General features: G+C 49.7%; 1 protein-coding gene across 1 annotated transcript in view; it reads right to left on the bottom strand.

Moving 5' to 3' along the window:
- Positions 1–23931, bottom strand: part of MYO15A (myosin XVA) — a 70254-nt gene that overhangs the window by 36117 nt on the left and 10206 nt on the right. Inside the window, exons 7-12 of the mRNA XM_075559142.1 lie at positions 20113–20118; positions 19599–19702; positions 19396–19459; positions 18587–18700; positions 17740–17901; positions 296–409 (exon numbers count right to left, since the gene is read on the bottom strand). Of these exons, the coding sequence (XP_075415257.1) occupies positions 296–409; positions 17740–17901; positions 18587–18700; positions 19396–19459; positions 19599–19702; positions 20113–20118 (564 nt within the window). The remainder of the gene's footprint in view (positions 1–295; positions 410–17739; positions 17902–18586; positions 18701–19395; positions 19460–19598; positions 19703–20112; positions 20119–23931) is intronic.

Here is a 23931-nt window from a genome sequence, read left to right as displayed (position 1 = left end):
AACACAGTGAGCTCAAAGCTGGGGAGAGGGGAGGGACTGGGCGGATGCACAGGAGGCTCCCTGGAGGAGGGATGGGATGGCTGAGCTGGGTCTAGGGGAGAGCACTGCAGGCTGAGGGCACTGCCTATGCCAAGGCTGCCAGACAGGAGAACCCACCCGATGCCTTCAGAGTGTGAGGTCACCTCAAAGTGGGCTGACCCAGAGAGGTGCCCCACAGAAAGGGGGAGGTTTGCAGTAGCTCTGTCCAGGGCCCAGCAGAAAGTTCTGTGGGCGATACAAGTATCCGCAGACTCACTGTGGCTTTGAAGGTGATGGCCTTCTGCAGGCCCTCGGGGGAGACCTGCAGCAGCTCTGCCACGGCCTGGATCTCCCGGGCACTCACCACCGAGGCCACCTCCTGGGCGTCCGTCTGTGACAAACACAGCTGGAGTGCGTGAGTGTGCTCCAGGAAAAGTGAGGTCAAGGTCGCAGAACCTGCCGTCTATCATCTTAAAGCATACAATGGTCTGGCATTTAGTGCATTCACAAGGTTGTACAAGCACTACCTCTATCTAGTTTCAATTTTTTAAAATCACCCCTGAGAAATAATCCATGTACCCATCAAGTAACTGTTCCCCACGCCCCCTGCACCTCCCTCTGGGTACCACTAATCTATTTCTGTCTCCTGTGTTTGCTTGTCCCGGAAGCAGACCATGAGAGAACGCGACAATAGCGGGCCTTGGTGATTAAATGCTTTCTCCGAGCATAATGGTTTCCAGGCTGCAGTGCGTATCAGGGCTCTGTTTTGCTTGTGGCTGACAAATAGTCCATTGCAGATGTGTGCCATATTTTATTTACCCCCCAGTCTGTTAATAAATGTTGGTTTCTATTACAAAAGGGTCATTGGGGTGGGGGGCAGGGAGAGGGCAGTGTCTGACCTCACATAATGTCACAAGCAGAAAGGAGAATAAAAGTCAACATCAGTTCAGAGCTGATTCCTAGGAGGTTGAGGTGAGATACCTCCGCCCTCTTTGACCAGTTCTGACACCAAATGCCCCCCTGACCCCCGCCGCCGCCAAGCACTCGCTACTTCTTGGCTGGGATTGATCATTCATTGCAATGCCACACAGGACCCACAGTCACAGAGTTTATTAGGGCGTTACCAGGTTACAATGAAGGATCAGAAACGCGCAGGACACGGTCCCTCCAGTCAGGACAGTCTCCTCTCAGGTGTGCCCGCAGGTACACCTGATGCCGGTGGAAAGCTGGGACAACTCCATTTCTAACAATACTACCTACCACCATCACCACCGGCTACTGCTGAGGGACAAAAAGACGATGGGTCTATCTCTTGTGGCACCCCCGTGTGATACAGAAACCAGGAAACCCTCGTCAAGAGCAAGCCGTCAGTCAGGACACACGCAGTGTCTGAGCTGGAGACAAAGTATGCAGAGTAGTGGGACCAGAGCTGAGCTATAAGAGAATCAGCGCCAGGGGAGGTAAGAACTAAGCAAGAGACCACGAGATATCGGAACACCCCCTTCTCCTTGGCCCAGAGGCCCACAAAACTCCTTTCCCCTTTAGGGGGCACATTTCTCCCCAACGCCGATGTACTGAGATACATCTTAAACTTTGCTCATTTAACCACATCCCTGTCTTGAAATATGTGGCGGTTCCTTTTGCAGCAAGCAGGCAGCTGGATCTGGGATTTTGTGGTCACAGGCGTGGTGTCCCGGGTGGGCCTCGTAGGGTGGCCTGAGACACCCTGATCTGGCAGAGGCTGGGAAAGTCAGTGCTGGTCTCCTTAGGCCAGGGCTTGGAGATTTCTCTGGGGGAAGACACGAACAGCTGGGCCATTACAGCCCCGTGGCCCTCTCCCACTAATGCGTGGTGAACAGACAAACCCGGGTAGGGAAAGGCTGTCCAGGGAAAGGATGGGCAGGTAAGCAGACCCCTCTCTGGTGCCTCAAGCCAGAACAGATTGCGGGAGGGAGGGAGTCATTTAATGGTAGAGACACCTTGTGGGACTACATTCCCTAACTTATAACAGAGGGAATCTGGAAAGCTGGTATTCCACAGCAGGAAAGCCTCCACTTTCGTAAGTTAGAGGGAAAGTCCAAGTACATTATCCCTCTTTAAATATCGTTCCCACAGACTCTCTCGTAACAGCTATGCTGCCTTAAAGTGAGCACATGGTTGATGTTATCTCCCTAGAGAAGCAGACATCCTTTTACTGTCTCTTCCCCCATGGCACCCAGCCTCCTCAGACCTTCCCCCAATGCAGGTATTAGACTTCCTCACCTATGAGCTCAGGGACCTTAATGTAGATACCGCCCGCCTTGTGACACATGTAATTACTGAATATGCACGTCCTATGACTACCTATAAATCTCCCAAGATAGTAAAGGCCTCTCTCTTCTCTAAGTTCCACGTGGTCCCTCAAGAGCAGCGTGAGCATGCTACCATACAATGTGTCTACTTTATTCTCTCTCCTCGCTTTCCCATCCTCTCTGATTTTAATTTTCATACAGCATCGCTGTACAGTGGCGCCTAGTGGCCCTCGGGTTGTTGGAGGCTGGTTTCCTCTAACAAAACCTCACGGTCCTGGCAGATTCGACAAAGGTGTTGACGCCCCCACACCCTTGACCAGCCAGAGAGGAACACGCACTGTTCTGTTCCACACGTAGACAGTTTCATTGTCTGGATAAAGGGCCTTGTGGCACGGTGAGCTGTATTGGGCTGTTGACTTCAAGGTCAGCAGTTCAAAACCACCAGCCACTCCTCGGGAGAAGGCCAGGGCTTTCTTTCCCTATAAAGAGTTGCAGGCTCTGAAACGCACATACCCATTCTGTCTGGCCTATAGGGCCGCCATGGCGCGGCATGGAGGTGCTGGCCGTGAGTGTGCTCTTTGGTTTACAGGGTGCAGTGTGGGAATGGTTCCTGTGCGGGTGTGGTTCTGTGTCCCCCAGCTCCTCTGTGTTCCTTTGCTTTGATTACCCATTCAGCTGAGTCCATGTTTTTCACCTGGATTTTAGAACCCTGGGCCTGCGCGGGGTCCCGGGCGTGGTGAAGCTGCGCAGCCAGGCTCAGTGCACGGGTGACCTCTAGTGGAAAGACAGCACTGCTGCATTGCTTAAGCTCGTGCCAAGCACAGGAAGGAGGTTTCCCTTTTCCTTCCTCTGTCCGCCGCCGGGCTCTCTGACGATCACTGGCAGGGAGGCAGTCTGCAACAGAACTCCCCTCCAGGGTGGATGCCGGCTAATGGGAAAAGATGCCGTTATGAGCCAATGAAGGGGGAGGACAAAGAGGACCTAAGACAGCCAGCAAAGTGATCAACAGGTCTGCCAACTATCATCTAAGGCTGCAATCTCAACTTCTACGGGAAAGAAACCGCAGGTGGGCTGAAGCACCCTATGCGCGCGCCCGTATGTCCCGTAGCAAAATATCACCTCTCCTCAGTACCTTAGAGCTCCCTTGCAGAAAACTGCTGCTCATGAGCCGGGGAAGGGGTTACGGGACTCAACTAGTTCTCAAGGATCCACGGGTTCTCTAGGGTTTCCCAGCCACAAACTCTCATGTAGAGGGGAAGTGGAGGCTGTTGCTGGATTAGTGGCAGGGACCCCAAGGATATGCACTGCCTCACAACAGACAAGGAACTGTTTTCAACCAGGCAGGCGGCCACCGGAGCCCAGGCAGCCTGATTCTGCTACTAGAAGTCTCCATGGGTGCTTTGATAGAGGAGGCTGGCCCAGAACTTTCCTGGTGCACATGCCCTTTGCCACTCCAGATTGTGCAGCTGAAAACAGGGACCCCTCCACCAAGGGAGAGCAACTCGCTTCCACTTTGGACACTCCTGGCTCCACCCGAGTAGCCACTCAGGCTTTACTAAGAACTCCTCTCGCCTCCGAAGGGAGGAGGCAGAGCACCTCTGCCAACTCAACCCAAATGAAGCGACCAGATGCCATGGAGCAGAGGCAAGTTGGGCCCACGACTGGACAGGGGACCCTAACCAGGCCAGAGACTTCGTGAAACTCTAGTTGTACAAAACTCATGTACTTGCAGGATTAAGGAAATGGCCCCTGAGACCCAAGGGCTTGCAAAAACGCCAACAACAACAAAAAAAATTCAGGCAAAAGACTAAAACCCCACCTCCTTCCCTGAGAGTCAGAGACGGTACCGCGAGAATACCACCACAGACCGAGCAACTCCCGGTGGATTAACATGACATCAATTTCTCAGAGGGCCCCCAACAGTAGAAGAAAATCATAAAAGCTACAATTAAGTTTAGGCATGCCTGTGACACAATTATTCAAAATTGCTTTTAAAACACCCCACAACCATGAGCACGCAAAAGAAAAGTGAAAACAACAACAAAAGTAGCAGGAGCAGCAGCAGAAACTAGCCCTGTTAGCTGCCACAGAGGGGCCCAACCCTTTCTCTCTGGCGGTCGGATCAGTGTGCTGCTGGAGCTATCTGCCTCTACCTGTGTACTGCGCGTCCTATGGGACAAGCCAACCCATGGGCCACGCTGCTATGCTGTTCCACACAGCGGTGGGGGTGCCGCCCCACTTTGTTGTGTCTGCTGCCTGCGGGCTGACCCCGCTTATTCTGCCACCACGCCAGATGCCATACCTCCCACCACTTCTCGTTGCTCCACCATGAGGCTCCACCTTGACCTGCTTCATGATGCTGCGTTACCAGCCTCTGGTCTGCCTCACCACTTCATCTTTTTTTTTCTTTAAGATAAAGGTCTGATGAGTTCAGACTGCCTCGTTTTTCACTTCCAGAGCTGCTGGTGGTTTCAGGCTGCTGATCTCGTGGTTAGGGACACAACTCATATCCCACTACACCACCGGGGCTCCTCTCACCACTTCATCTTCCTACTGTCTGCATCCTCAGCCTTGGACCAGCGGCTGCGTGAGTTGGAAGGACCTTCAGTATATTAAGTGTCCCATGAACGTGACTTCTCTGTACTGGTGACAGAGACGGAGCTCTGGACTGCTGTGTGGACAAATTTGCTGTTATGTTCTTTTTCACTATATAAAGCCATATATGTGTTTGTATGTGTGTTTGTGTATGTATTTGAAAAAGAAAACAAAAGATTTAAAGATACTTGATTGCAAGTTTATATGATGTAAGATGAACTGACGGGACCCAGGGGCACTAAACCAATTTAGGAAATTCTCCCACAATGAGCCCTGGATTATGTCAAAAGCGGGAAGACACCCCATCGATCTTCCTGTGGCGCTTCACACAGCAGTTGTGCCCCTTTCACCCCTCACCATTTCTAGGTCCTGCGTTTCCTATATCTTGCAGATTACCAAGTGGGAGAGAAGTTGCTACATCACACCTTCCCGAGTGCCATGTCCCTTTGTTGGGGAAGAGATTGGAGAATGCCCATGCCCACTGCTGCAGACAAGGCCATCTATAGGCACAAAGGGCGGCTAGTTCCTAAGGAGATGACAACTGGAGTAACCCCTCAACTGCTCAGCCACTTCAAATCAGTAGGTGATTACGCTAAAAGAGCAACTAATTATCAGCCAGAAACAGGGAGGAAAGAGGCACGAATTGGGCAGCTCCCTGAATTCACTGATATCGAAAGGCAGGACTATGCACTTCCACTAGTCCCCTTAAATCAGGGGTTCTCAACCTTCTAAGGCCGCGACCCTTTCATACAGCTCCTCATGTTGCAGTGACCCCCCAACCATAAAATGATTTTTGTTGCGACTTCATCACTGTCATTTTGCTACTGTTATGAATCGGGCAATGTGGGGGGAGGTCAGATATTTACAGACATCTCTGAAGGCAATCACTGCCAGACTGCTGTCTCCACACACCACAGGGGTGGGCCTGCTCCCTGCTGCTGGAGACAATGGATTAATGGTCTCTATCATTTGAGTCAGGGAACAGACCAAACCGGCTCTGTGACATCCAAAGTTAGGCTGACATCCTATATCTAGGATCCCATCTTGCCGCATTTATACCCCCAATCCCTCCTCTTCCTATTACGTGGATACCCCTAGGTCACCCCCTCCCATTACTGTATTACCTACAGTACAACCCCTTCCTGTGACGTATGTCCTCACCTGTAATTAGGGGGCTTGCACGTCCCCAGAGAATATAAAAGCCTGGGCTAGCATTAAAGACTCTCTCTCTTCCTCCACGTGAACCACCAAGTGGGGCTGAGGTGAGCATGCTACCATGAATTGAGTCTGACTCCATTTATTTTAATACTTCTATCATGCTCTCTATAACTTTACTATAACCTCTGTGAAAGGGTCATTTGACCCCCCAATGGGCCATGACCCACAGGTTGAGAACCACTGCCTTAAAACAACCCCATGCTGCCTGCAGTAAAACTTGAGACCAAGGAATATCAGTTTATGCATGACCCTTGGAAGATAAACCAAATCACAAAAGACATTCACCTAGTGGTCCCCAACTCCTGGACCTGCCTAGTTACACTGCCTCAAGAGGACAAGTGGTTATCGGCAGCAGATTTTACTAGATTATGTTTTGTTTGTGTTCCACCACAGCTGGGCTCCCGACACGTTTCACATTTGGATGGACACATCTGAGGGCCAAGACTCATTAAATCTGTCAAGTGCTCCCTCAGAAATTTTTAAATTACCAATGATTTTTGGAACAAATTTTAGCATGAAATTTACAAAAAATTTTTAGAAAATGAGACTCTTTTTATATGTAGATGATTTATTAGTAGCCAACTCAATATAGAGAAAACCAAAACCTTCACAACTGATCACATCATGATAAATGGAGAAAATATCGAAGTTGTTAAGATTTGATCACAGGAACAAATGAAGGGAGAGGAAGAGAGAGTGGAGCACATCCTGGCCCACCAAGCCTTGAGGACAATAGTCCTGCTCAGAGCAGCCAATCCACAGAGAAGACCACATGGCCGGCCCCACTATGAGACAGGATATCCCTCAATGACACATAGCCCTTCAGGGGACAACACTGGAGACACAGTGTAGGAATTCCACCTGGTCTGATCCCACCACACTGAGGCAAAACACTAAGGGCATGGAACAGAACAGCAAGGGAAACAGAGCAACGAAGTCCCCAGGGAATACCAAAAATAGACTTTGGGGCCAGGGCTTGGCACCCCATCAGACTCGACCGAAGAACACTCCTAAAGGCCAACAATCAATCCTTGAACTAACTAAAAGCTTGTCTTTCTTGTTGTGTTTTTTTGTCATTGGTTTGTTGTTGTTGTTTTGTTTTGTTGCTTGGTTTTGCTCTTTCTTGTTTTTGTGCATGTTATTATCTCTGCAGGTCTGTCTAAATAAGATAGGCTGGATGAACAATCTGGAGGAGAAAACATTGGGACCGACAATTCCGGGGGGACATGGGAGAGGGGGAGGTGGGGGGAAAGGTCAAGGGAACAACAAGTGATCCAAATCTGTGGTGAGGAGGGGAGGCCTGGTAGGGCGTGACCAAGGGTAATGGAGCTGAGAGGAATTACTGTAACCCAAATGAAGGCTGAGCATGATAGTGGGACAAGAGGAAAGTAAAAGGAAATAGAGGAAAGAGCTAGGAGGCAAAAGGCATATATAGAGGTCTAAATAAAGGCATGTACATATGTAAATATATTTATATATGAGGATATGGAAATAGATCTATGTGTATATATGTATAGGTTTAGTATTAAGGTAGCAGATGGACATTGGGCCTCCACTCAAGTACTCCCTCAATGCAAGAATACTTCGTTTTATTAAACTGGCATTCCATGATGCTTACCTTCCCAAAACAATCGCTGAAGACAAAGTGGGTGCATAAGCAAATGTGGTGAAGAAAGCTGATGGTGCCCAGCTATCAAAAGATACAGTGTCTGGGGTCTTAAAGGCTTGAAGGTAAACAAGCGGCCATCTAGCTCAGATGCAACAAAGCCCACATGGAAGAACACACCAGTCTGTGTGACCACGAGGTGTTGAAGGGATCGGGTATCAGGCATCATCAGAACAAGGAATCATACCATTGTGAATGAGGGGGAGTGCAGAGTGGAGACCCAAAGCCCATCTGTAGGCAATTGGACATCCTGTTACGGAAGGGTTATGGGGAAGAGACAAGCCATTCCGGGTGCAGTGTAGCAACGACGAAACATACAACTTTCCTCTAGTTCCTAAATGCTTCCTCCACCCCACTATCATGATCCTAATTCTACCTTACAAATCTGGCTAGACCAGAGAATGTACACTGGTACAGATAGGAACTGGAAACACAGGGAATCAAGGACAGATGATCCCTTCAGGACCAGTGGTGAGAGTGGCAATAACGGGAGGGCAAGGTGGAAAGGTGTAACTGACTACAAGGATCTACATATAACCTCCTCCATGGGGGATGGACAACAGAAAAATGGTTGAAGGGAGACATCGGACAGTGTAAGATACGACAAAATAAAGATTTATAAATTATCAAGGTTTAATGAGGGAGGTGGAGCGGGGAGGTAGGGAGAAAATGGGGAGGTGATGCTGGGGACTTAAGTGGAGAGCAATTGTTTTGAGAACGATGAGGGCAATGAATGTACAAATGTGTTTTACACAATTGATGTATGTATGGATTGTGATAAGAGCTGTATAAGCCCCTAATAAAATTATTTTAAAAATAAGAGAGATCAAATAATTTATTGCACTGGGTAAATCTGCTACAAAATCTCTTTAAAGTGTTGAGAAGTAAAGATGTTACTTTGGGGACTAGGGTGCGCCTGACCCAAGCCATGGTCTTTTCAGTCTCCTCATATGTATGGGAAAGTCAGGCACTGACCAGAGAAGAATCAATGCATTTGAACTGTGGCGCTGGAGAGGAGCACTGAAAGCACTGTGGACTGCCAAAAGAAGGAACAGATTATCTCAGAAGAAGTGCAGCCACAGTGCTCCTTAGAAGCAAGGGTGACCAGGCTTGTCCCGTGTGTGTTGGACACGCGCCCAGGAGAGACCAGTCCCTGGGAAAGGCCATCCTGCTTCGTACATTGGAAGGGGAGAAGGGGAGGGCCCTGGACAAGATGGATGGCAGAGGAACGATTGTGAGGATGGTACAGCACCAGGGCCACTGTGAATCGGAACTGACTCAACAGAACCTAACAACAACATGCTAGCTGACACTCACCGGAATGTGAGTATGTGGGAAACTGAGGACCGGGAAGAGAGTGCCTGTGGACAAACTCTCCACACTCATAATTAAGAAGCCTGGGAGGCCAGGATTCTAGTGGAGGGAGGCCTTCACATTTGTGAGTTTGAGAAGAATCCCAGTCACATTCTCCTGTCTAAACACCATCCCCACAATGTCCTCCCACAAGAGTGCTACCTTCATGTTCCCTCTCAGAAGCACATGGCCGATTATTGGACGGAAGGAGGCCAGTATCTACAGGAGCAGACATGTTTCTTTTGTTCCCCCGGCTCAAGGGGCAGCCGACGCCCTTCTACCTGCCTGCCCCAGGACTAGTATTAGTGGTACTAACACTCCAATGAGCCCAGGGATGTCTAGGGTTAAGACACTGCGCACCTTGTTACATACGTGACTGACTGTGATTGATGAGGCTTGCTAGCCCCTATAGAAATCAGCTGGAGAATTCTCTCTCTCTCTCCCCTGACTCCATGGAAGAGCAAGCCTTTGTTTGCCTTGTCTGTGTCTCTATTTTCCCTTTCAATGACACAAGCACTCCATAGGACCAGTTTGGTGGTGGGCTGGTCCCCACTGGAATCAGTTGTAATGCCTCCATGAATATCGGCTCCCAGTCAGAACCGACTGCCTTAGGAAGGGCCCTTGACATGGAACTGGGAAGCACGTCACTGGACACACAAACAGCAAGTGCGTGTGCTTAGTCACTCACTCAGAACTATTTGGGAAGAACAAAGCTTTTTAACCTCAGTTAACAGAAATAAGAAAGTCTCTTGAAATACTTAAGTTCTTCAAAGCAGTCAAAGATCCTCAGCCAGTAGTATTCTGTCCTGGATGCCAGAGAAATCATACCTCTGAGATACCGGGAAACCAAAAGGCAGGTACTGAGGCCAAGCAGGCTGCTACCCCATCTCCTGTTTGTAACCCAACCCTGGCAGGCTTGGCTGCCTTGATGCCCCCGAGTTCACAAAGGACTTAGAGACCCTATTGCACCCAAAGAAGATATAAATCCTGAAAGAGTGGGGGTTGTAGTTGACTACAGAGAAGAGACCAAGGGGAATGTAAACTTGCTCAGGATAATACTAGTGCAAAAGAACGGGTTCAGAACATTGTCCCTGCTTTCTATGACGGCGCCCATGATGGAAAACGGGCCATGTTCACCTGACTTCAACAAATGACTGCAGGTCAAAGGTGACTGCAAACCACCCCGGAAGTTACCACAGCTGAGAACAACCCCAAAGCCAGACCTCACCCCACAGAACTCACGGTACAAAGCAGTCAACTCAGGAGAAGGCTGGCAAGTGAACCTCCGAGTAAGGCACCAACTCCCGGGAACTGACAAGTACTGACCAGTTCACATGGACACACACTCTGATGGATAGAAGCCTTCTCTAGTAGAACTGGACTAGTGTTAGAAGTAGTCGAAGCTTTATTAAAAGAAATCATACGCAGGTTTGCCTCCCCATGCCCAAAGTGCTAAGCTCTCTGGATTACCCAGGAACGCACCAAAGCTTTAGACATCACCTGGAAGTTAACATTAGTCAGGACACTGTGATTTACCAGGAGGACAAGTCATCCAACGAACTGGGCATTCGCCAAGCCTTGCCAAGAGACCAACCTCAACTAGCTCCTGCCCATTGTCTTACATAGAATATGAAGCCCCACCCCCGAGCAGGTTCATTTACCCCCCCATAAAATTGTGTATGGGAAACCAATCCTAAAGAAGTAGAGTTCGACCAAGTCTAAGTTACACTAAATAATATGCTTCCCTTCATTTGACTTTTCCTCCAATCCCACTTCAGCTTGGTACGTTTGCAAAGTAGAATCAGCATCCACAAGACCAGCTGACCCCACATAGTGGGAAGAACCCTACTACGTTTTCCTGATAACTTATCCTTCTCCGAAGTTAGCTTGAGTTCATTACACCTGAGCAAAGGCAGCTCACCCAGAACCAGACATCAGTCAGTGTCTAGCCTCACATACTTGCAAGTCTCTCAAATTTAAAATATTTGTTTAAAAGACAGCCCCACTCCGCTCAGAGCAGCCAATCCAGAGAAGACCATATGGTCGGCCCCACTATGACACAACATCCCTCACTGACCCACAGCCTTACAATGGACAACATTGGAGACACAGTGTTGGAATTGCACCCGATCTGTCCCCACCACACCAAGGCAAAACACTAAAGGCATGGAACAGAACAGCAAGGGGAACAGAGCAACGAAGTCCTTAGGGAATATAAAAAATAGACTTTGGGGCCAGGGCTTGGCACCCCATCAGACTTGACCAGAAAACTCATAAAGACCAACAAACAGTCCTTGAACTAACTACAGGCTTTTCTTGTTTTGTTTTGTTGTCATAAAAATAGGCTTGTTGTTGTTTTGTTTTCTTTTGCTGCTTAGTTTTGCTCTGTCTTGTTTTTTGCATGTTATTATCTCCACAGGTCTGTCTAAATAAAATAGGCTGGATGAACAATCTGGAGAAAACAACAGGACCGACAGTTCCAGGGGATCATGGGAAAGGGGGAGGTGGGGAGAAAGGAAGTGGTGTTAACAAACCCAGGGACAAGGGAACAACAAGTGATCCAAATTGGTGGTGAGGAGGGTGTAGGAGGCTTGGTTGGGTGTGATCAAGGGTAATGTAACTGAGAGGAATTACTGTAACCCAAATGAAGGCTGACCATGATAGTGGGACAAAAGGAAAGTAAAAGGAAATAGAGGAAAGAGCTAGGAGGCAAAGGGCATTTATTGAGGTTTAAATAGAGGCATTTATATATGTAAATATATTTAGATATTAGGATGGGGAAATAGATCTATGTGCATATATTTATAGGTTTAGTATTTAGGTAGCAGATGGACATTGAGCCTCCACTCAAGTACTCCCTCAATTCAAGAATACTTTATTCTATTAAACTGGCATTCCATGACCCTCACCTTCCTGACATGATCGCTGAAGACAAAGTGGGTGCATAAGCAAATGTGGTGAAGAAAGCTGATGGTGCCCAGCTATCAAAAGATACAGTGTCTGGGGTCTTAAAGGCTTGAAGGTAAACAAGTGGCCATGTAGCTCGGAAGCAACAAAGCCCACAGGGAAAAAGCAGACAAGCCTGTGTGATCACAAGGTGTTGAAGGGATCGGGTATCAGGCATCATCAGAATAAGGAATCATATCATTGTGAGTATGGGGGAGTGCAGAGTGGAGACCCAAAGCCCATCTGTAGGCAACTGGATAACCCCTTATGGAAGGGTCGTGGGGAGGAGACAAGTCAGTCAGATTGCAGTGTAGCAACGATGAAACACAACTTTCCTCTAGTTCTTAAATGCTTCCTCCTCCCCCACTATAATCATCCCAATTCTACCTTACAAATCTGGGTAGACCAGGGAATGTACACTGGTACAGATAGGAACTGGAAACACAGGGAATCCAAGACAGATGTTTCCTTCAGGACCAGTGGTGAGAGGGGCAATACTGGGAGGGTGGAGAGAAGGTGGGGTGAAAGGGGGAACCGATTACAAGGATCTACATATAACCTCCTCTCTTGGGGGACGGACAACAGAAAAGTGAGTAAGGGAGACATTGGACAGTGTAAGATATGACAAAATAATAATGTATAAAATTATCAAGGGTTCATGAGGGAGGGGGAGTAGGGAGGGAGGGGAAAATGAGGAGCTGATGCCAGGGGCTTACATGGAAAGCGGGTGTTTTGAGAATGATGAGGGCAACGAATGTCTAAGTGTGCTTTACACAACTGATGTCTGTGCGGATTGTGATACGAGTCGTATGAGCCCCAGTAAAATGATTTAAAAAAAAACAAAAACATTTCCTACCCCAACATATCATAAAATAACAAATGAAGACAAGCTCTCAGCCCCCATCCAAAGTAAAAAGAGACCTGTTCTCCAAAGCCCAACTCCTTTAAGCTTTTCATGAACAAACACTAATCTAACCTCAAAAAAAAAAAAAATCAGGATTTGGAATGTATTTCCTTAGAACTATAATCCCGGGCCTATTACATGCCTGCCATAGGAAAGTTGCTCTCCAGAATTTATCTGACACCATCCATTTAGCATCTGTGGGCACTGGAGAAGCCTGCATCGCACAACATTGCTCACTGAGCTCACTCGCTGAGGTGGTCCTCGACAATCACATTGCCCTTGATCTTTGCTAGCAAAAGCAGGTGTTGTGTGTAGTGTTATCAAAAAACATGCTGTGTATGGTCCACACCGCTGGAGAAGTAGAACTAAGGCCGAAAGCCACTCAGGGCCAGAGAGAGGCATGCTTGCGGACGTGGCTGAAAAGAGGTGGTGCGGACACATAACTTCATCTTACCATTTGTAACCTGTTAATAAACCTCATCATCGTGAGTTTTGTTTGTGAGTTCTGTGTGGCCATAGCAACAAATTACGGAACCCAGCAGGGCAGAGTGCCAAGGGAGGGGAGGTGGGGTCAGAAGAAAGAAGGGTGAAGGGTGGAGCGTGTCTGACCTCTGCTCGTGGTAACAACCTTGGGCTGGTGTGGAGTTGGCTGCCTCTTGTTGTACAGCCAGAGGAGGACAGACATGACTCCCATGCCGTACCCTTAGATGCTCTTGTCTGGTCCTGGCTGCAGTCTGCCCTCTGATTGAGATGCACTTTGCAGGCAACGGTCAACAAACTATGTAAACAAACACCTGTAGTCTACTATGCAACCGGAGTGTGAGGGAATTGGCCAGATCATGGTTTTGATGGGTCACCAAGCCCTGGCATTGACGTGGGGTTTGTGTATGGAGGCAGACCACCTGACAAAAGTGTTTCCGACAGAAAAAGGCAGGAAGACGGGAAGCAGGAAGAAAGGGATGGGAGAAAAGGCAAATGAGAAGTAAAAAGCAGCAGACAGAACGGAGTCAAGGAACCTCCTAAAAGAGGGTGCCGTGGGTCAAGCGCTGATAGTGACAACAGAGCCGGGTCTGGAAGGGCACCACCCTCACTGCCGATGGGGACAACCTGGAAGCGGCCCTGCAGCAGAGCTGGGGACGCCAGGTGGCAGTGTTAAAATGAGTCTGTTCCCACCAGGCAGAGGAGCCTGTCCTCAGAGACAGGCTTGGAGAGCGGAGTCTTGGCGAGAGAAGGGCTGCTTGCTTGCAGGGACCAGAAGAGCTGAGAGACCTTCCTACACTAAGAAAGGAGAGGCACACGTTCCACTGTGGGGGAACCGTCAGATTTTGCCTACATGCTTGCAGGTTCTGATCTTGAGTTGCAGTCTGCTGATCCTGATGTAGACGTGGGCCCTGGCACTCCCTTCATAGACCACTTCCCTGGAAACATGGTCTGCCAGTTGTGTGCAGACGGACACTGCGATGGATCACTGAACTCAGCAGGCAGCTGGTGTCCGAATTGATGAAATGTCTAGAGAAAGGTGTGTCTGACCTCACCTCAAGGGGATTAGCTGTGGGCTAATCCTTGTCATTACCACCCATGAAGTTACTCCGGTTCTAATGCTACTCTTGAAGGCCTCCTGGTGTGGTGGTTACACTGTGGGCCGCCAACCGCAAGGTCAGTGGTTTGAAACTACCGGCCCTCCTTGGGAGAGAGATGGGGCTTTCTACTCCCAGAAACCCATAAGGGCAGTTCTACTCTGTCCCATAGGATCTCTATAGGTCAGTGTCAGCTCGATGGCAGTGAGTCTGCTTTTGGTTAATGCTACTATTGATGTGACTTACTACCACCATGACTTTATAAACCCCAAATCCACAGCTGTTGAGCCCATGTTGCCTCGCAGTAACCCTGCACAGGACCGAGCAGAAAAGGTCCTGAAGGGATCCAAGTCTATACATCTGTAAGGGAACTGAGAGCCTGGTCTTTGTCCTGCAGAGTGACCGGAGGGTTTGAACCAATGGCCTGTGGCGGCGGTCCAATGCCAAGGCCACACTGTCACTGGCGCTCCTTGCCATTTCACAGCGCCCACCTAGATACTAAACATATTAAAAGCCACAACAATTAGAATGGTACAATAGGAATACAGAAATCTATATGTGACACACGCAATACATTCTATAATTAGACATAAATACATCCAAGAAGGATTCAAAAAAGTTTGTGAAGCAATTCCATTATCCTTCATTCCAGTTTTGTTATTTTATGAATATTTTGAAGCCTCACATATATAGGGATTTTGTAGATGAGATACTTTTAAATGGAAGATTAGAACAATTCAATAACAATCTTGGGGGGGGGGAATAAATCAGCAGCAAAGGAACTAGTTTTTTCTTAAAGGGCAAAGGAGTTAAGTACTACTTGGTGAAATAGATCTTTTTCTAAAGAAGATAAACAGCCAACAGCGCATGAGACATCACCAGTAACCAGGGAGATGCAAACTGAGACCACACTGAATTGTCATTCCACACCCACTTAAATGTCTAGTGGATCTGTGGTAGCACAGGCTGCTGAACAAAAGGCTGGCAAGTCGAACCCACCCCGTGGCACCAATGGAGAAAGGTGCCTGGGGACCCTAAGGGGACTGCGACTCTGTCCTGCAGGGTGGGTTGCTATGAGCTGGGACCCACCGGGCAGCAGTGGGTTTGGTTCAGTTTCCTTATGAGGCCTGGAGCAAAAGTAAGTGTTAATGGGGAGAAAGCTGGCACGAATGTAAAATGTAACACCGGCTACGGAAAACCGTTGGCCAGTTCCTCAAACAGTTAAACATAGACCTACCGTGTGACCCAGCAATTCCACTCCTATGAATCATCCCCCAAAGCATAAAAACCTGTGCCCACACAGAAACACATACATGGGTATTCACAGGACATTATACACCACAGCCACAAGGTAGACACAACCCAAATGCCCATCACTGGATGAATGGATAAACAAACTCTGTTCTACAGGCAGGAGTCCTGTGGATGTAATGGTTATGTGTTGGGCTGCTAACCGCAAGGTCAGCTGTTCGAAACAACTGCAAGCCTACCCTCGGGAGAAAGGTTTTCAACTCTGAAGCTCACAGGAACAGTTCTAATCTGTCCTATAGGATCGCTAAGAGCAGGCACTGACTCAATGGGAATTACTCAGCCACAGAGATAAATAAAGTCCTGACACATGCCACAACTTGGATGACCTTGAAAACATTATGCTAAGTGAAAGAATTCAGATACAAAGGGACACATATGGCATGATTCCTTTAGACAAAATACCCAGGACAAGCAAATCTGTAGAAACAGAAGCAACTTGGTGGTTAGTGGGTCTGGGGCGGGGAAAGGGGAATGGAGTGTCCTTCGGATATAACGAGATGGCGTGGGGTAAGTCGAGGTGGCACAGTGGCATAACATGGTGCACGCACTAGATGCCACTGACGCGCTCACTTTACAATGGGTACTCTTATGTTGCTATATAAATTCCCCTCATGTAAAAAAATAAAACAATTTTGAAAAAGATTTACATGTAAAACAAGACCACAAAAGGTCTTGAGGAAAACTAAGAATCGCAGAAATAAGGGACACACGGAACGAGACACCGGCGCACGTGCGTTGGCTGTAGCATGAGTCACAAGAGTGAGAGGACGGACACACCCGACTGAGCACCCGGGGACCAACAAGTAGCTAACCTGCGGTCCATGCGGCACACAGTGGAAACTACTTAGTGTTAGCCAATGGTGATGGAGCCATGAAACCGCCCTGACAAGGATGGGTTTGGAGGGCGTGATACTGAGTGAAGGTAGCCAAGAGCTGAAGTGTAAATAGGGTATGAGACACTGATGCAAAACAGAAATCACGAAGAGAGAAATGGTTGGTGGTTACCAGGGATGAGACGGGAACGAGAGGCAAACAAGCCTGCACCGGGTTTGTAAAGGGGCAGGGAGTCGTCTATAAAGGGAAGGTGGGCGGGCGAGGGGGTGGGACAGCATGCCATGGAAAGTCTGAGAAGTTGTTGGGTGCAAAGATGATCTGATCTGTCCACCCCCACTTACTTTCACATAAAACTTTTTTTAAAAAAACAAGAGAAGACTACTAATTTCAAAATGAGGCAGCCTCTCTCAAAATGATTCAAAGTTCATGCAAGATCAAGAAATGAACTGTTAAAAAAACCTTTTTAATGTATATGTATGAACTGTGATAAGAATTGTATGAGCCCCTAATAAATTGTTAAAATTAAAAAAACCCTTTTTAATCTGCATGACAACGCAAAACAAACACTATAAAGAAAGTAAAAATATCAATGACGAAATGCAAAATAGACACGCCACTGGGTCTGGCAGGGGAGGATGGAGGGATGTGGAGAGCTAAAGATGACAGCTACGTAAAAAAAGCTCTCAAATTGATTGTGGTGTTGATTACACAGATCTTCCTGAGATGACCGAACAATTAAATTATACATGTGCAGTATACCCCAATGACACTTTAAAAAATAATAAAGTACATTTTTAAAAAAGCTATATAATTCATATAAGAGACAAAGGACTGATGTCCTTAACACATAACAGAGCTTTTGCACAGTAGCAAGGAAAAGTCAACCACCACCAGAGGAAAAACAAACATAAAACAGACAAATATCTAAGTACCATTTAGCTTGGGAGCGAAGGAGGCACCAGCTAAGCCCGAGCAGCCGGCCTTAGCCCTTCGCTCCTGGAGAGCCACGGAGCGGCCTTTTCTCACCTCGTACTTCTCAAAGTAGACATTGCCCAGGTGTAGGATGGAAGCCAAGATGCGGAAGATGCTGTCTTGGTCTTCCCCGCTGAACCCCAGCACCTCCATGGCGTCCAAGAGTCGCCGGAAGTCATCTGCGTCGCTCTTTCCCTCGATCTCGCAGTTTCCACCCTGGATGAGGACAGGGGTGCAGGGTGGGGGCTCTAAGAGGGGAACCTGGACCCTCAAAGACCCCGCTCTGCCCTGAGCCAGGACCTCAAGCTCTCAGCACTGACAGGGCCTTCAATTCCCATCGCTGGAGGCTCCGAGCATGGGTGAGGAGGGGCTTCGGACAGCAGGGGGCACTGCGCTTGGAGCTGGCCTAGAGGCCACTAATGGCAACGGAGCACAGCAGTCAACGCTCACTGAGCACTTAGTGTGTCAGCGCATGTGTGCCGTGCTCTGAGGCTCACGCTCAAGATGGTCCTGGGCAGCTGCCACTACACAGTGCCCAGTTTTCAGACGAGGAGGTGGAGGCACAGAGAAGGCAAGTGCAGTCGGCTGGCTAGTTCCCTTCCAGGCAACAGAGAACGCAAGCAGGCCTCCTGTGCCCTCCACGATGGACCACAGGCTTCTGGTCCCCTCGTCATGCGACACTTAACTCCAGACTCCCCCTCCTCCAATGTCCATGCCCTTTGCTGGCCATGAGGACAATACGCCACGGCTGCGCAGCCAGTCCAAGGGGGTAGTGGGGGTGGGAGGACCAGACCTCTAGGGCAGCCTTTATTCTGCTCCTTGTTGCCCCTGGAAGCCTGGCCCTGCCTCCCTGGCATTCCGTGAATCCCGAAACCCCCATGAGGCCATTGGATGCACCCACCTGGTTCAGGTAGTAGTAGGTCTCGGCCTCCTGCAGGCTGAAGGTCTGGCAGAGCTGGGCAGGCAGCCCAGCCAGCAGCTCGTAGAAGATGTGATAGTTCCGTTCATTTTTGGCCTGCAGGATGGTGAGTGGGTCAAGAGAGGATGCTCACGTTCAGACACAGAGACGTGCACAGACATACGCTGCCAATGAAGCAGAGCACCCTGTGTGGCACCAGCTGGAGGTCAACAGGTTGGCAGGAGACGGGGGTGGGGGAAGTGCCAGTACTAAGTGGTAGGGAAGAGGCTTCACTTTGTTTGGAAAATGGCGCACTGGCCACACATACCTACTACACACCCATGTGCTCACAGGCCCAACAGCGCACACAGAGCTCCCATGGGCCACGCAGCCATGTAGGTGGAGCACTTCCTGGGTCCTTGGACACGGCAGGGAGCAAGACAGGCAAGAGCCCCAAGAAAGCATGCACCTGCCAGGATTGTGTAAGAATGCATGGACCAAGAATGTGACCTGCTAGCGGGAGACACTCAGCAAGTCATTGTGGCTACGTTGAGCATCAGGAAGACAGATGAGCAGGTTTGTTTCAGGGACTTCAAGGAGCCCAGTATGGTGGGAGGAGTGTGTATGTGCATGTGTGTGTGGTGTGGGGTGGGGGAGGAGGAAGTCATGTGTTCACATGTATACGTGCACACATACATGGTTGTCCATGAACTCAGCATTTACCAAGCCTCCCATGTGTCAACTCTGCAGAGTGGCACCAGCTACAACCACCACCCCCTTCTACATGCAGGACCCAGGAGGCCCCGGCCCACCTGGAACACGATCCTGGATTTCTCAAGCAGGTACTGGGAAGTTATGGCACCAGAGATCACACCCCTGGAGGGAGGAGCACAGGTCAGCTCCTGTGGGAATGGGTGGGAGGAGGGAAAGGGAGGGCGGGGGCTGGCTCTGGGACTAGGCCTGGGGTCCAAGGAACGGCCAGAGCTCCCTGAGCACCCCTCTCCTACCTACTTACCCCTCCAGAAAGATCTCCATGAACTTCCCAAAGCGGCTGGAGTTGTCGTTCCTGACGGTTTTGGCGTTCCCAAAGGACTCCAAGAGCGGTGTTGCCTCTAGAATCTGGGATCCAGAAGGGACGGGTGTGAGGGCTGCACACTATTGTGGGGGCCTAGGGTGGGGAGTGTGCCCTGCCCCTCCCCCAGTGGTTCCCACAGACCACTTAAAGCCCCTCCTGTGAGGCCAGCTCCCCATAAAACCCTGGGTCCCCACAGTGCCCCCTGCTGCCTTGCCTCAAGCCCTCTCTTACACTGTACCCCACCCTTCGTGGGACATTACACATCTCCCAGCTCCCTCGGTGCACGCACAGGGCAGCCCCCAGCACAGATCCCCCAGCCATAGTTCCAGCCCCAAGCAGCCTTTGGATGCATCTGCCTACCACAGCAGCACCCACACACCAGCGTGCACACACACGCACCAGTGTCTATGTGGACACAGGGGGGCGTGCATGGGTGCACACATGCGCCAAGTACCTTCAGCTGAGGAGCACAGAGAGGGAGGAGAAAGAGAGCACTCAGAACAGAAGTGAGCCACCAGCAGACTGGGCAGCAGGCCATCGGGAGTCTCAGAATGGGGTGGGACAAGGGGAACCTGTCTGACTCCTGGGGGCAGAGAACAGAGCTGACAGCTGAGGACAGACCTGGAACCTCATAGACACCCACTCCCCCAGGGCTTCAGTTATTGCCCCCATATGGTCTGCAGCAAGGCTTCCAGGGTGTTCTGGTGGCTCTACCTGCCAGAACCATCTGGGAATACACACCTCTCACCACCCCACTGCCCTGTTCACCCCGAACACCTCTGGATATTGGTTCTTTTATTCTGACTGGAAGTTAAGGTGCTCATCTACCTGCCCTGGCTCATACTCTCCATCTGCTTCAGAAAACTGTCCACCTGTTACTCTCGGGTGACACCTTCCTGACGATGATTAGATCAGCTATCACCAGCTTTCTCTTCCTAGCAGCCCTCTGTACCACTGGCTACATGTTGTGTCCCTTGATTCACTTGTGCGTCTTCTCTACGTCACTACAATGGCACCGCCCCCTCCCCATCCAAAGCCTGTCCAGGACCTGGTACAGAGTAATCACTCAGAAAACATCTGCTCAGTAATGGACACTGGGCCTCCACTCAAGTACTTCCTCAATGTAAGAATACTTTGTTCTATTAAACTGGCATCCCATGATGCTCACCTTCCCGACACGATCGCTAAAGACAAAGCGGATGCATAAGCAAATGTGGGAAGAAAGCTGATAGTTTCCAGCTATCAAAAGATAAAGCATCTGGGGTCTTAAAGGCTTGAAGGCAAACAGGCGGCCATCTTGCTCAGAAGCAAAAAAACCCACATGGAAGAAGCACACCAGCCTGTGAAATCAGGAGGTGTCAAAGGGATCAGGTATCAGACACCAAAGAACAAAAAATCATATCATTGTGAATGAGGAGTGTTGAGTGGGGACTCAAAGGTCATCTGTAGGCAACTGGACATCCCCTTACAGAAGCGTCACGGGGAAGAGATGAGCCAGTCAGGGTACAGTATAGCAACGATGAAACATACAACTTTCCTCTATTTCCTAAATGCTTCCTCTCCCCACACTATCATGATCCCAATTCTACCTTACAAATCTGACTAGACCAGAGGGTGTACACTGGTATGGATAGGAACTGGAAACACAGGGAATCCAGGACAGATGATCCCTTCAGGACCAGTGGTGAGAGTGGTGATACTGGGAGGGTGGGGTGGAAAGGGGGAACCAATTACAAGGATTTACAGATAACCTCCTCCCTGGGGGACGGACAACAGAAAATTGGGTGAAGGGAGACGTCAGACAGTGTAGGATATGACAAAATAATAATATAAATTATCAAGGGTTCGTTAGGGAGGGGGAGCGGAGAAGAAGGGGGAAAACGAGGAGCTGATGCCAGAGGCTTAAGTGGAGAGCAAATGTGTTGAGAATGATGTATCCAACAAATGTACAGATGTGCTTGACACAATGGATGTATGGATTGTGATGAGTTGTGCAAGCCCCCAATAAAATGATTAAAAAGAAAGAAAACATCTGCTCAGTGATGAAGGAAGCAGCAGCTCACAGTCACATGACCACTTGCTGTGGAGCCGACTGTGACACAGGAGCTCTCTCGTGTGGCGGCACTGGGCTCCACAGGAACGTCAATGGCAAGTCTCTCTCCCAAGCTGCCTTGAGGAGGCGGCAAACTGCCAACCTTGCGGTAAGCACACAAAGGGCACCACCCAGGGGGTTCACAGCGGGCGGTAGGGTTGTTATTGTGCCAGCAAGTCGGTCTGACTCACAGCAGCCTGACGGACTGCCCGGTCCCACGCCAGCCTCACAATTGTTTGACCCCATGGTGTAGCCATCTTGGTGAGGGTCTTCCTGTCCTTCTGCAGACTCCACTTTACCAGGGATGGGCTCTCCTCGAGGGGACCCGTCCCTCCCGAGAATACGTCCACAGTTCGTGAGGTGGAGGCTCAGCACCCTTGGCTCAGCAGCATTCCGCCTCTGAGAGTATTTCCTCTGGGACGGAGCTGTTGTTCCTCCCGCAGTCCGTGGCCCTTTCACTATTCTTCCCCCACCAGTGTGGAACGGCCCAATTGCTCCGCGGTCTTCGTGTTCAATGTCCACCTTCCGCAAGGCTGGGAGGCCCGTGGCAGTGTTCCGGCCTGGCCACCCCCTTCCTCGTCAACACGGAGCGAGCTCTTGTGCTCAGAGCAGATCGGCTCAGGGCACGAAGTTCTTTGGGTTCGTGCTGGCTGCTTGCTGCTGCCGGTAAAAGCAAACCCTCGACAATTTCAGTTTGGTCTCCACTCACCATGCTGTGAGGGTTTGGGCACTCTTTACAGTGAGTTGTCCTCCCTACTGAGGGCTGTGATCCTTGACCGTCACCAGCAAGTGCCTCCAGCCCTCCAGGGACTGTCATGGGCATGCGGCAGCTTTCGCCTTGCCTCCTTTGCCCAGGGTCAGTGTCCTCCTTCGGGTAGCCTAGCCTGGCGGATCCCTCTGCACGCAGACTGAGTAAGTACGGTCCAAGCGTACACCCTGACACACACCGTGCGGATCTTAGGTCATGTGGTGGCCCCTGGTTCTTGCCTGCCTTGTGGTCTGTGACCAGGCTCTGTACGAATACAGTGAATTCCCAGCAACATAATCCATAGTTTGTTCCGAGACACACAGTCACATGCATTGCATGGTCAACAAACCACAGGTAAACATCTTGCTAGTGCTCTCTGCTGTCAGCTATGGTTCATCTGCTGTCTGCACCGACAGCCCTCCTTTTACACCCGCTTCTGGATCCAGGTGCTGCAACCCCTTTAAATCACCTTCAGCAAAGTCTTACTTGCAGGCGCCATTAGTGGTATTGAAGACTCAGCTCTGCATTCTGTTGGCTCACTTCTCTTTGACGGCGCAGTTACACATCTCCAGCCAGTAGGCGAGGGTGCCACATTTATTGGCATGGACTAGCGAGTGTCTCCAGTGCTGCATCGGTTTGTGGAAACATTTCAATTGGTCTTGTTAATTCCTGGACTCTTATCTTTTTAACGATGCCTTTAGGGCAGCCTGGACTTCTTCCTTCAGTGCCATCAAGTCTGGGTCACGTGCTATCTTGGAAAGCCCGAATGTCCACCAGTTGTTTGTGGTCCACGACTGAGCATTCCTTCCACCTGGTCTTCTGGTGCTCTCTGCATCAGTCAATATTCTTGCCAGAGGATCCGTCAAGATTTTGACTTGGGGCTTGAGGTTTTTCTTCAGTTCTTTCAGTGTGAGAAATGCGGCATATTCTTCTTTTTGGGGCTTTTTAACTCCAAGTTAGCTAATGAGAGCTGCCACTTAGTCACACCTCCTGTGGATCACAGAGGGAGTCCCAGTGACACGATGGTGAAGCACCTAGCTGCTAACCCAAAGGTCTGTGGTTCAAACCCACCAGTGAGTCCATTAGAGAAAACCCTGGACACGCACGGCCATTCAAAGATGACCGCCCAGAAAACCCTAAGGGGCATTCTACTCCGTCACATGGAGCCACTGAGAGTGAAAAACAGACTCGCTGCCACTGAACCACAATGCGAACGAGACATTTTACCCTAGTGCACCCACTCCTTACTTAGGGACTATCTCACTATTCAACATGTCGACAAGAGCAAAAACTCCACGGATTGGCTCTTTTGTGGGTAACTACCTACATCTGGCAGTAATGAGCTCCGAGGTGTGAGGTTAGAGACCCTGGCTGTGATGGCTCAGGTCATGTGTCAGGTAGAGTGGACCGTGATTCTCGGCGGTTACAGAATG

Source organism: Tenrec ecaudatus, chromosome 10 (assembly GCF_050624435.1).
Source record: "Tenrec ecaudatus isolate mTenEca1 chromosome 10, mTenEca1.hap1, whole genome shotgun sequence".
In the NCBI taxonomy this organism is placed as follows: domain Eukaryota; kingdom Metazoa; phylum Chordata; class Mammalia; order Afrosoricida; family Tenrecidae; genus Tenrec; species Tenrec ecaudatus.
Note: the sequence above shows the minus strand (reverse complement) of the source record. Positions and strands in the feature narration are given on the sequence as shown.